Consider the following 11293-nt stretch of genomic DNA (forward strand, 5'->3'; position numbering starts at 1 on the left):
ATTCGAATATTGCTGAAAATCTGACGACGAATGGACGGGAAGGAGCTGAATGACGGGTTATACGAAAGGCGCTACGAGGGGCGCGGTAGCCCAGATCGATAAGATACTCGCCTGAAGTTCCAAAGGATGTTTAGAGGTGTCGCGAGTTCGAAACCCGGTTCGTCCTTGTCAGAAAACTTTCCTGGCACAGGGGTGCAAGAGAAACGGCGACATGACCACAGAAAAGATTGCTACCGCAGGGAGTCCCACACCGAGGGATTAGCGCACCAACTTCTCGGTGAGTATAAAAACAAGCCTGCCGTTCGGAATCGGCAATAAATTGCATCATCATGTGCATGTGTACTGTCGTGGACAACAAAAGAAATAAAATCGAATCATTTTTCGGGTTTAATCGTTTTTTATTAACAATACCTCTAACATGATTATTTAACAAAATCACGAAGATGACAACTAATAACCCATTTTCATGCAATAACATCTCCCATCAGTGGCGCAATAGCCTCCGGTGCTTTGCTCCGTCAGACATTGTTGAATACACCGTTGGTGCGTATTGTCACTACAGAAGCACCCCCGATCACAAGCAGAAGCTGGTGAATGCGCTGCGGGAAGGTTACCCGTGAAACGGGAGCATAACGGCTGTTGTAGGCACGAAAAGCCTGGCATCGGTTCTGGTCTGCCATCACCATTCATGTGCGGGGATTCGGACTGCGCGAACAGATTCTTCAACATGTTGTTCAAAAAGTACACAGCTGCATCCGATTGATCTAAAATAAAGGACAACACAAATAGTACATAGAGCATTATGGCAGCCTAAAAAAAAAATTCAATCATTAATCCTTTAAACCGAATGAGCACCTTCCGGTACAATATTCTACAAGGACGCGGGCGATCTGCAATCACGACGAATGAGCACCACACTCACCCAAGTTTGCTGTCAGGGCAAGAACGAACAATGTCAAATGTACAGCGATCATTCTAAGTCTGAAAAATATAAATTGCAATTCAGAAAAGAAGGCCGGTATACCGATAAAAACACTTAAAAATTGAAAAAAATAATCTATGAATTAATAATAATCAACAATATTATTTGACATGCAAAATATAATTTTTTTTTTAATTTATTATTAACGTGCGGATATATAAAAAAATTGTTTATTACCCAAGTAATTACACAATCTCAGCAAAAAATCATCAGAGTTTGATCAATTGATTGATCATGTCATCGAATGTGATTTCCCGTACAGATAATGCTCACTTTTATAGTGAAATTATTCCATAATGACATCACTCTTTTACGAATGATGCGCAGTAGTAGGATAATAGATAATCATGTCGACATTTAAGGTGTCATTGTTTCAGCCCCGATGCGCAGATGAACGGTAATTCTCAGAAATGTCTAAATAGCCTATTCACTATTGTGTTGATAATGACGGCAACTACACAGAGAAACACCTGTTTTAGGTAAGAAGGAATTTGAAAATTAAACGCATAATTTTTCAATCTCAAATTGTAATTTTTCCATTTTTAATTTATTGTACTTATACAACTTTACAACTGTGCTTATTGTACTTTACAAACTTGTGAAAAGCCAGTAGGCTCTAACTTCATTAGGTGCGGACAATATAAATAAATGGATGCAACCGTAAAAACAATCGAAACAATTCATCGCCGGGAAATTCACAGGCCGATAATTCACCGTCATGCAATTCACCGCTAGGAAAATTCGCCGCTAAGAAAATTCACCGCCAAGAAAATTCACCGACCAATAATTCACTGATAGGAAAATTCGCAGGCCAACAATGCACCGTCATGCAATTCACTGCTAGGAAAATTCACCACTAAGAAATTTCGCCGACAAATAATTCACTATCGTGCAATTCACCGATAAGAAAATTCACCACTAATTAAACATTTCACCGACAAATAATTCACCATCATGCATTTCACCGCTAAGAAAATTCACCGACCAACAATTCATTGACTGAAAATTAATCGTTGGGAATTCACAAACAACAGTTCGACACGAGTCAGTGAGCCAGTAAGTGAGCGAGGAATGACCGAGTGAATCAGTTAATGATACAGTACCTACCTAGTGAGTGAGTGACAGAAAAGTGGTTAGTGTTGGTGAGTGAGCAAACTAGTGAGTAAGAGCGGGTGAGCGACCTAGCAAGTAGAGTAAGTGACCTAGTGAGTGAGTGTAGTGATAAGCGACCCAGTGGTACACTGAGGGATCTAATGAATAAGCGAGTGGCTGAGTAAGTGCGTGACCTGGTGATTGACTGCGTAACAGAGTGAGCGACCTAGTTAGTAAGTGAATGACTTGGTGATTGAGTGCGCGTTATAGAGTGAGCAACCCGGTGAGTTGGTGATAGAATGAGCAACCTAGTTAGGGAGTAACAGAGTGAGCTACCCAGTTTTTGAGTAAGCGAGTGAGAATGAGCGAGCTAATGAAATAGTGAACGAGTGACAGAATAAGCGACCAAATGATTGAGTGTATAACAGAGTGTGAAACTTGGTGAGTTGATGATAGAATGAGTGACGTAGTGAATGGATGACAAAGTGAGCGACTTAGGGAATAAATGATCGACCCAGAGATAAAGTGAGTATAACGAGATATAACGAGCGAACTAGAGTGAGTGTGTGATATAACGAGCGAACTAGAGTGAGTGATACAGTGAGTGAGTGATAGAATGAGCTACCTAGGAATCGACCGAGTGACCTTATGAATGAGTGATAGAATGGCTACCTAGGGATCGACTGAGTGACCTTATGATTGATTGAGCGAGAGCTAGCTAGCTCTAGTGACAGGTCGGTTTTGCGCGTTCATTCACTCACTCGCTGACTTGCTCATGCGATAATTCATTCACTCATGTAGAACTGATGTCGGTGAATTGTTGGTCGGTGAATTTTTCTGGTGGTGAATTTCCCTAGCGGTGAAATGCATGGTAGTTAATTGTTGCTCGTGAATTTTCCGAACACGCAATAAAATACAGGTGTTGGACAAAATAATATGAACACCTGTGAAAAAAACAACACTCGAGGGAACCTGTCGTATACTCCCGCCCTCTAATGTGGAAGAGTGCCACCTAGCGGGTGAGAATGTGCACACATCAGTCTAGTCGTAGCAGTGATAGCGTTCGGATGCGAAATAGTATATTGGGGCGTTAAAACTTCGTTATGGCTGATCTCACAGATTTCGAAAGAGACATAATTGTTGGAGCCCTTCTTGCCGGGGCCAAAGTAATGAAAACGGCCACCATTGTTGGTGTCGGGAGAAGTACCGTGTCGATGGTAAAGACAGCCTATAGCAAACAGGAAAGACATTATAGAGAGGCTATTCGAAAACCATTGGTGACACCATGCAATGCCTTGAAACGACGAACATGGTGTCACGAACATACGAATTGGACACAACAACAATGGGAGAATGTCATCTGGTCAGACGAATCGTCATTCACACTATTCCAGACTAACGGACGTGTTTACGTTTGGAGAACGTCAGCACAAGCCTATGATGTTGATTGTCTCCTTCCTAGTGTTAAGCATAGAGGGGATCAGCGATGCTGTGGGGCGTCATGTCTCACCGTGGTCTTGGTCGGTCCACTTTTTGTCTTGGATGAGCGGGTTAAAGCATCAGTTTATGTCAGTATTCTGGCTGACCATCTTCATCCAATGGTGCAATATTAGTTCCCTGATTCTCGACCTGTATTCCATTATAATTCGCTAGTTCACACTGCTGGAATTGTTGGAGACTGGCTTGATGAACTGCAACATCTCGTGTGGCCCGCTCAGTCCCCTGATCTTAATATAATTGAACTTTTATGGGGTATTTTGGAGGCCAAACTGTGCAGTAAGTTTCCACCTCCAAAGACACGTTCTGAATTAGTGACCTTTTTACAGGAGGAGTGGATACGTATCCCTGTGACTGTTGTGCATGACTTGTATTTGTCCATCCCACGACGGATACAAGCTGTAATTAATGCAAAAGAAGGGCCAACTGCTTATTAATAAAGATTTTGTCTCATTTCACAGGTGTTTATATTATTTTGTCCAACCCCTGTAGATCACACACAAGAAACCCAATCGAAGGGGAAAAAATACATATAAAGAGATGACACTAATTTTGATCGGTTAAAAAATCCCCGAAGACAAACACACGCCACAAACAATAAGATAAATATATATGCAGTGAAATCTCGCTACAACGACAAATCCTTCCATAGTGAAACCTGTGTATAACTCATTTCACCGAATCATGCAGACTTTCAAGGATTTACAGGTCCTTCCTGGTGTCAGGTTTATCTGTCAAACATCACATTCTGATACTTTCATTCTGATGCTTTCACAACCAGCTTATCCCTCTGCATTCCCCATAGCCGGACGCACCGAAATGAAAACATTGGGAGGGCTGAAAGTTGCTGGTCATCCCGTATATACGGGACTTGGGCACGTGCACAGGAGATTGGATTGTTTTTCCTAAATTATTGGGGGGAGGGGGCTCACCCCACTTACAAAATTTATTGAGGGAGGGGGCTCAAATGGCCTCGGCCCCTAGGTTCCGGTGCCTATGCCCATAGCCTCTGAGCAAAGTGCGAACAAAAGAGCCCCTACCTAGCCCAAACTACCATTTGAACCAATTTTCATACTTTCTCTTAAAAATCATAGTACCAAATCTCATTATCATGTATTTTTTACCAAAAATACTGTAAATAATAGTGTTATCCCAGTATTGACGAAAATGAACATAGTGCCCTCTTTACAATACCGGCATACAGATATACAGAGTGAATAGCAAACTGGAGGTATGGCATTTAGGAAAAGTTTCCAAATGACGTGTAGTACTCAGATATGTCATTCATGTTTCAATGGGTTGTATAGTTATTAAAATAAAAAAAATAACTTTTTATACAGTCCCCGTGTACCCCAAAACCCAATTGAAAAGTTTTTGCCCTGTTTCTCCTGATGCAAAAAATAATAATTCCACATCTCTAAGTGCAAAATTTACTGAGACATTTAAATCAGAAAAACGGATGAAATTTTGGGGAAAAACAGCATTAAACGCGTTTAAAATGGTTTTTCCTCATTTAGAGCTATTTTTTCCCCCAACTTTTCTCCGCTTTTCGAATTCGAATATCTCAGTGAATATTGCACATGGAAACGCGGAATTTGTTTTGTTGGCATCGAGAGAGACAGGGCAACAACTTTCTAACTGGGTTTTGGGACTGTATAAAAAGTTATTTTTTATTTTAATACAGCCCCTTGAAACGTGAATGACGTATTTGAGTACTATACGTTATTTGGAAACTTTTTCTAATCGGAAGTATACTGAGTAGGCTGTGGGATCTACTGAGTTAGTGAGCGACAGAATCAGTAACCCAGTGAGTAAATGCGTGACCTGGTGATTTGAGTGCGTGTGATAGAATGAGCTACTTAGACAGGGACAAACAGAGTAAGCAACCCAGTTAGTGAGTGAGTGACTGACAGAATGAGTGACCAGGTGATTGAGTGTATAACAGAGTGAGACCTCTAGGATAAACGGTTCGCAAATAAAATGTTATACCCACTCTTTGCTACGCACCCTGTATATGTTACGGTAAAAGCCCGAAGACAGGTAAAACCTAGGTTTCACTGGTAAGACCTACCAAGGTGAATTAGTACAAGCCCAGAATACTCTTTTTAACGTTTACGTTTCGGACTTTTATCAAGTCAAAGTCCGTTTTTAATGAATTAGAGACACCATTAACTCATTATCATTAGTCTTTGATGCTAACTAAGTAATTAATAATTATCAATAGTTAATTAATATACTCTGAGCAGTAAAAGTCCATTTTAAAGTAATCAATCGACCATCATGAGTTTATTAGTTTCCGACTCTTAAAATTAGTAACTAATTATTTGTGATAACTATGATAGATGGTTAATTGAATAGTTATGATTAATTAATTATAATTAAATAATAATTTATTAACGAATTAATTAACCAACATGACCTTATTTCCCGATGCCAATTCAGTAACTAATACAGTGGTTCCCGCTTATAACGTTTCCCGAAAAACCGTCATGTAAAAGCGTTGTAAGCGGAAAAACGCTTTAAACGGGAAATGTTAATGAGAATTACATATATATAGAGGTGATACCACGAAAATAATCGTACTAAGTGGAAAACGTTATAAATGGGAACGTTATAAGTGGAGTCGACTATAATTGTCATTAAACAATTAGAACTAATTTTAATTATTATTTAATTATAGTGAAGGTAACTATAACTATCAATTGACAAAAATTATTAAACAATTATTTTAATTAATTGATGAGCATCAGGAACTAATAAGTTCATGATGGTTAATTAATTCATTAATAACAGGGTTTTACGGTTCGGAGTAAATTAATCAATGATAATTATTAATTACATAGCTAGCGTCCGGGACTAATAACAATAAGTTCAGGGTGTTTAATTAATTCATTAACAACGGGCTTTGACTTGGCAAAAATCAGAAATGGAAACGGTAACAAGCGTATTTCGAGCTTTTACGAATTCGCCTTGGTAGAACCTAGGTTTTCGGATTAGGTATGCTGAGGGTCCCTCTCGAAAATTCTGGAAATTACTATCAAATGCATGTACCCGCATGTACCGATTCATTGGGGGTTCCGGGATCTATGAGGTTCTTAAATCAGCCACCTCGTTGGGCAATTTGCCTGTTGTGGCGTTGTATTTGTACTTGTACTTGTACAAATGGCAGTTGGTGAAGTGGATAGACTAGAATAACGTATTGTCGGAAAACTAGCATAGGTTCAGGAAGTAATGTGTAACCAACCTTCTTTGCTTCTACGGTCACGTGACTAAGACTTTGGGAAATGGAAAAAAACATCGATGTAGTTCATCTTGATTTTCAGAAGGCATTCGATCAGGTCCAACATGGTAAACTTTTAAAGCTTTTACACGAGATTGAGGGTGCAAGTTTTTGAATTGGATAAAATCGTGGTTAAGAGATAGGCACAACGGGTTATGGTGAATGGAAAATTTTCCGATTGGACAGGTGTCACAAGTGGAGTCCCTCAAGGAAGTGTCCTAGGGCCCATACTTTTTTCACTTTTCATCTATAAACTCTATCAGGGTATCGATGGGATTGTTAGCAAATTCGCAGATGACGTGAAGCTAATGGGGCGTAGTTGAAATCAAATTGCTCCAGACCCACCTAAATAAGATTGCAGCGTGGGCAAATGAATGGAGTACGATCTTTAGTGTTGATAAGTGCATGGTCGGTCATTTTGGTTCGAACAACAAACGTTTCTCTTACGAGTTGAATGGTGTCACTATCCCGATGCAACTAGGGTCACCGATTTGGAAATTCCCATTGACGAGCTGTTTAGGTTTTCTAAACATTGTTCAGCGGTGGTCAAAAAAGAGAAAAGGGGGTGCTCGGTTTCATCCTTAAAAACGTCTTTTCGCGTTTTCTTAAGTCATTCTTCCGCTTTTCCAAGTGTTAGTTCGTCGTGGACTGGAGTACGCCGTAAGGTTTGAAATGATACCTGCAGAGAGACATACACTTAGTTGAGGGGGTGCTTAGAATAGCTACGCGTGATCTTGTTGGCACACAAGACTTGAGATATGAAGAAAGACTTGATTTCTTAAATATGTTTACATTGGAAGAATGCAGGTTCGTGGGAATGTGATCGAAGTGTTTACAATTTTCAAAGGGACGGCTAGGATGGACCATAAGTTATTAATGCATCGTTACTCAACTGCTTCGACAAGGGGACGCCAGTATCGTTTAGTAAGGGACAACTCCAGGTTGTCGTACGCTGGGAGTTTTTGTCTAATGGAGTTGTCAATAAATGTATTAGCTTAACTCCGTTTGCCGTGAATTCTAAGAGGCCTTTCACACGGAGCGGATGCGGGTCCGGAAGAAGTTTTAACAATTGGAATATACTGAGGCTTTCAGACGAGCCGAAAAATCTCCGCACCTAGGAAATGTTCATGCGGGTCCGGACGTCGTCCGCATGTGTCAAAACCCAAGTGCGGGCTCCGTATCCGCACATAGAAGTTTTGACAATAGGTTTATTCGGAGCTATTCACACGATGCGGATGCGGAGCGAATTCGTCCACATCTTTGGCTACTTTTTAACGGAATTTTGCAAGGAATTTTTTTAATTATTTTGCCATAAATACCCTTAAAAACACCATATGAGGGTCCCTGTTCATCAAATATGATGTATCGACATACGTCTATCCCTTTGTTTCCTTCTGAGATTGAGATATAGCAACTTTAACTGCCTTTTGTCCATACTTTACAATTTTATGCAATAAAACCTGTCAACAACGGCCGCTGACGGGACCAAAATTATAATCCGTTCTGTTCATTACGAATATTTAACTGACTAAATACAATACAATACAAAACAATACAAATACAACACCACAACAGGCAAATTGCCCAACGAGGTGGCTGACATCATGGATCCCCGAGCCATTTTTTGGACGCCCTACCTACTACTGCTACACCACACATGCACCCCCCCCCCCCGCGGAACCACCCAACGAATCAGTACATGCGGGAATGTGCGTGTACGTGTAGTGCAACCTGACGTAAAGTTTGTTTATGTGTAATGCTTGTTATGTGTAGTGCTGCCATCTGCCACTGCCCCCAGTTTTTCTAACTATGAGTGAAGTGTTATGGTTGAATGATTTACCGTTGTAGGACTGTTGCTCTCTGTGGCGAGACTTTTTAACGGGGAGATCGGCTCGCATTTGCGCCTTGAAGTTGGGAACCACAGAAAACCAACTTCAGCCGACCACCACTGTGGGGTTCGAACCCGGATCCTCGCATCGCGAGTCCGGCACTATAACCACTCGACCACCACAGCGGCCAATACTTTAATAACTTTTAAATTTAATTTAAAAATTTTAATTTGTCTCTTTTTAAATTTTTCAAATTATTTAAAAACTATAAATATTTGAAATATTATTTTAAATATTTATTATTTTTTTAAATTTTTAATATTTTAATTTTTTAAACTTCAAAAAAAATACTTTTATTAAACAATGTTATCCATGTACGGCGTTCACTCAGGGCCGGATTAAGACGATTGCAAGCCCTAAGCACTTGAATAGTTTTGGTGCGCCCCCGATACCTACAAGTATATTTTACTCGAAAATTGAGTCTATAAACTAAAAAAAAAGGTGAAATTTTATATTTCAGAAATGACTAATCTAAGGATGGGATTTTACTATAAAAGCAACTAATGAATTTATCGGTTGCATTTTGTGCAAAATTCTCGCTTCTTGAAATTTAAATCCATGGCCCTCTTGCCAACAGTGAGAGGCGATGGTCGATTTTTCAAATTTCGATGTGAGAGCGAGAATTTTACACAAAGTCAAGTCCACAGTTGATTTAGATTTCTACGAAGGCACATACATTCGGACCTTCAAAAATACACTAGTAAACGATAATAAATCTACACCTCCGATCGCAACACAATGGCTTACGTTCATTTCATAATGAAGAAAAGAAAATTTAAGAATTATAAGAAAATTCGAATAGACCAATCGGATAGCACTATTCAGTAAGCGTCCAATCAGGACGCCGCATTAGTATGTCACGCGGGCTCACAGCTTCATTCTTACCACGACGTTTGAAGTGAACAGACGTACTTTTTCCGCTGAGCAACCGAGCGTGAAGATTTGGTATTCAACCCAAGTGGGAAACTCGGTCAGCGTGACTAGTGGTTAAAATTTTCCTCTGAAGACGGCACCCATTGGTGTTGAAATGCATCAGGACCAAGGGCGTAGCCGGGGGGGGGGGGACTTGGGGGTCTGGTCCCCCCCCGAAATGTGAGAAAATGACCGAAAAAAGGGAAAAAGATGGCCAAATCCATTGTTCTGTCACTTTGGTCCCCCCCCGAAATGAAAGTGGTCCCCCCCCGAACGAAATTTCTGGCTACGCCCCTGATCAGGACTTTTTGTATTTTCGTGTATTTGCCTTATTCGTTGGTGTCTTCTTAATATTAAACAACATCACATGAACATGGCTTTAATCAATTCTTTGGTGACTTTTTGATGCAATAGCATTTCTCTATATAGCATCACCTTCAAAACCGCCAGCGTTTACACATTGTAGAACACAAATTAAATACCATATCGTTTCCGAAGTACATTGGTGACGAGGTGCAAGAAGGTTATGGGAGCTTCTCATCGATGCAGGTCTGGCACCATTGAGGAATACGTTACTCGTGCTTGTATCGGTGATGGTCGCTAGTTGCTGCTGGAGCAAATACCTCAACTTGTTCTTCAAGAAATAGAATGTCGCATCCGATTGCTCTTAACAGATGGTCGCACAATACATAGAAACATTTTGACTTCCTAAAAAACACCATTGAATTCAATCATTTATCCTTATATCCGAATGAGCACCTTTCGGTACAATATTATACAAGGACGGACGATCTGCAACCACGATGAATGAGCACAAAACTCACCTTAGGGTAAGAACGAACAATGCCAAATGTGCAGCGATCATTCTCAATCTAAAAATGTGTAAATTACAATTAATGAAAGAAGCCTCTCTGACTAGGCTGGTATACCGATAAACACACTGCATATAATCGCAAAAATAAACTATCAATAATTCAATAATTATTTACAGCGTAAAATATCGTTATTATAAATATCCGGATAAAAATTTGTATACTACCCAAGTAATCACAAGATTCAGAAAAAAAATCTTCAGAGTTCTATTTTAGGCGATTAATCTAAACCGGATCCGGAATAAATATGATTCTCCATTGAGATGATGATTGTTTTTATAGTGAAATTATTATGACATTATTTTTACGTATGACACGTAGCACTAGGATGTGTTACATTATTATATACAGTATATACATCATTATATATGTCAACATTTAATTACGTCTTATTGTTTCAGTTCTCCTGCGCAGATGATGGTATTTCTAGGAAATGTCTCTCTGAATAGCCTATTCACTATCGTGTTAATATTGCTCATCAATATTAAGCAACTAATGCGTTGGAATAATGACGGTAATTATACCTCTTTAACACCTGTTTTCCCAGCAAGGAATTTGAAAAGGAAACGCGTATAATTTTGATTCCAAAAATTTCCATTTTCATTTTTAAAAAAATATGTAAAATATTGTTTGCTAGTTATTCAACTTTCAAAAGCCAAACTCGGTTATAACGACACGTAGGCTATATCGTCACCAATTGGTGGTCACAGCTGATTCTCATAGAGATTAATTGCTTATATCGTCGATAAAAACGCGATGACGACGGATA

At 39.6% G+C, this 11293-nt stretch overlaps 1 protein-coding gene across 2 annotated transcripts; it reads right to left on the minus strand.

Moving 5' to 3' along the window:
• Positions 1-377: 377 nt before the first annotated feature.
• LOC149073465 (uncharacterized) lies at positions 378-10772 on the minus strand. Of its 2 annotated transcripts, none has more exons than XM_089246545.1 (3): positions 10692-10772; positions 923-981; positions 378-764 (listed from the first exon to the last, which is right to left on the minus strand). In XM_089246545.1, the coding sequence occupies exons 2-3, from the start codon at positions 972-974 to the stop codon at positions 451-453; spliced, it is 366 nt and encodes a 121-aa protein (XP_089102671.1). In that variant the 5' UTR covers positions 975-981; positions 10692-10772; the 3' UTR covers positions 378-450. The 2 variants fall into 2 exon arrangements, with proteins under 2 accessions (XP_089102671.1, XP_089102670.1); XM_089246544.1 differs by lacking the exon at positions 10692-10772 and adding an exon at positions 1160-1484.
• Between the last annotated feature and the right edge of the window lie 521 nt (positions 10773-11293).

Source organism: Pholcus phalangioides, unplaced genomic scaffold (assembly GCF_987345545.1).
Source record: "Pholcus phalangioides strain wild (caught in Gottingen) unplaced genomic scaffold, Ppha-v1.0 ptg000017l_1, whole genome shotgun sequence".
NCBI classification, from domain to species: Eukaryota; Metazoa; Arthropoda; class Arachnida; order Araneae; family Pholcidae; genus Pholcus; species Pholcus phalangioides.

What these genes read in the sequence shown, in the direction of transcription:
- LOC149073465 (XM_089246545.1), bottom strand. Translation starts at nt 974, where the DNA reads ATGATCGCTGTACATTTGACATTGTTCGTTCTTGCCCTGACAGCAAAC. An exon ending in TGCCCTGACAGCAAACTTGG is followed by an intron (nt 765 to 922) that starts GTGAGTGTGGTG and finishes CCTTTATTTTAG; the next exon opens with ATCAATCGGATGCAGCTGTG.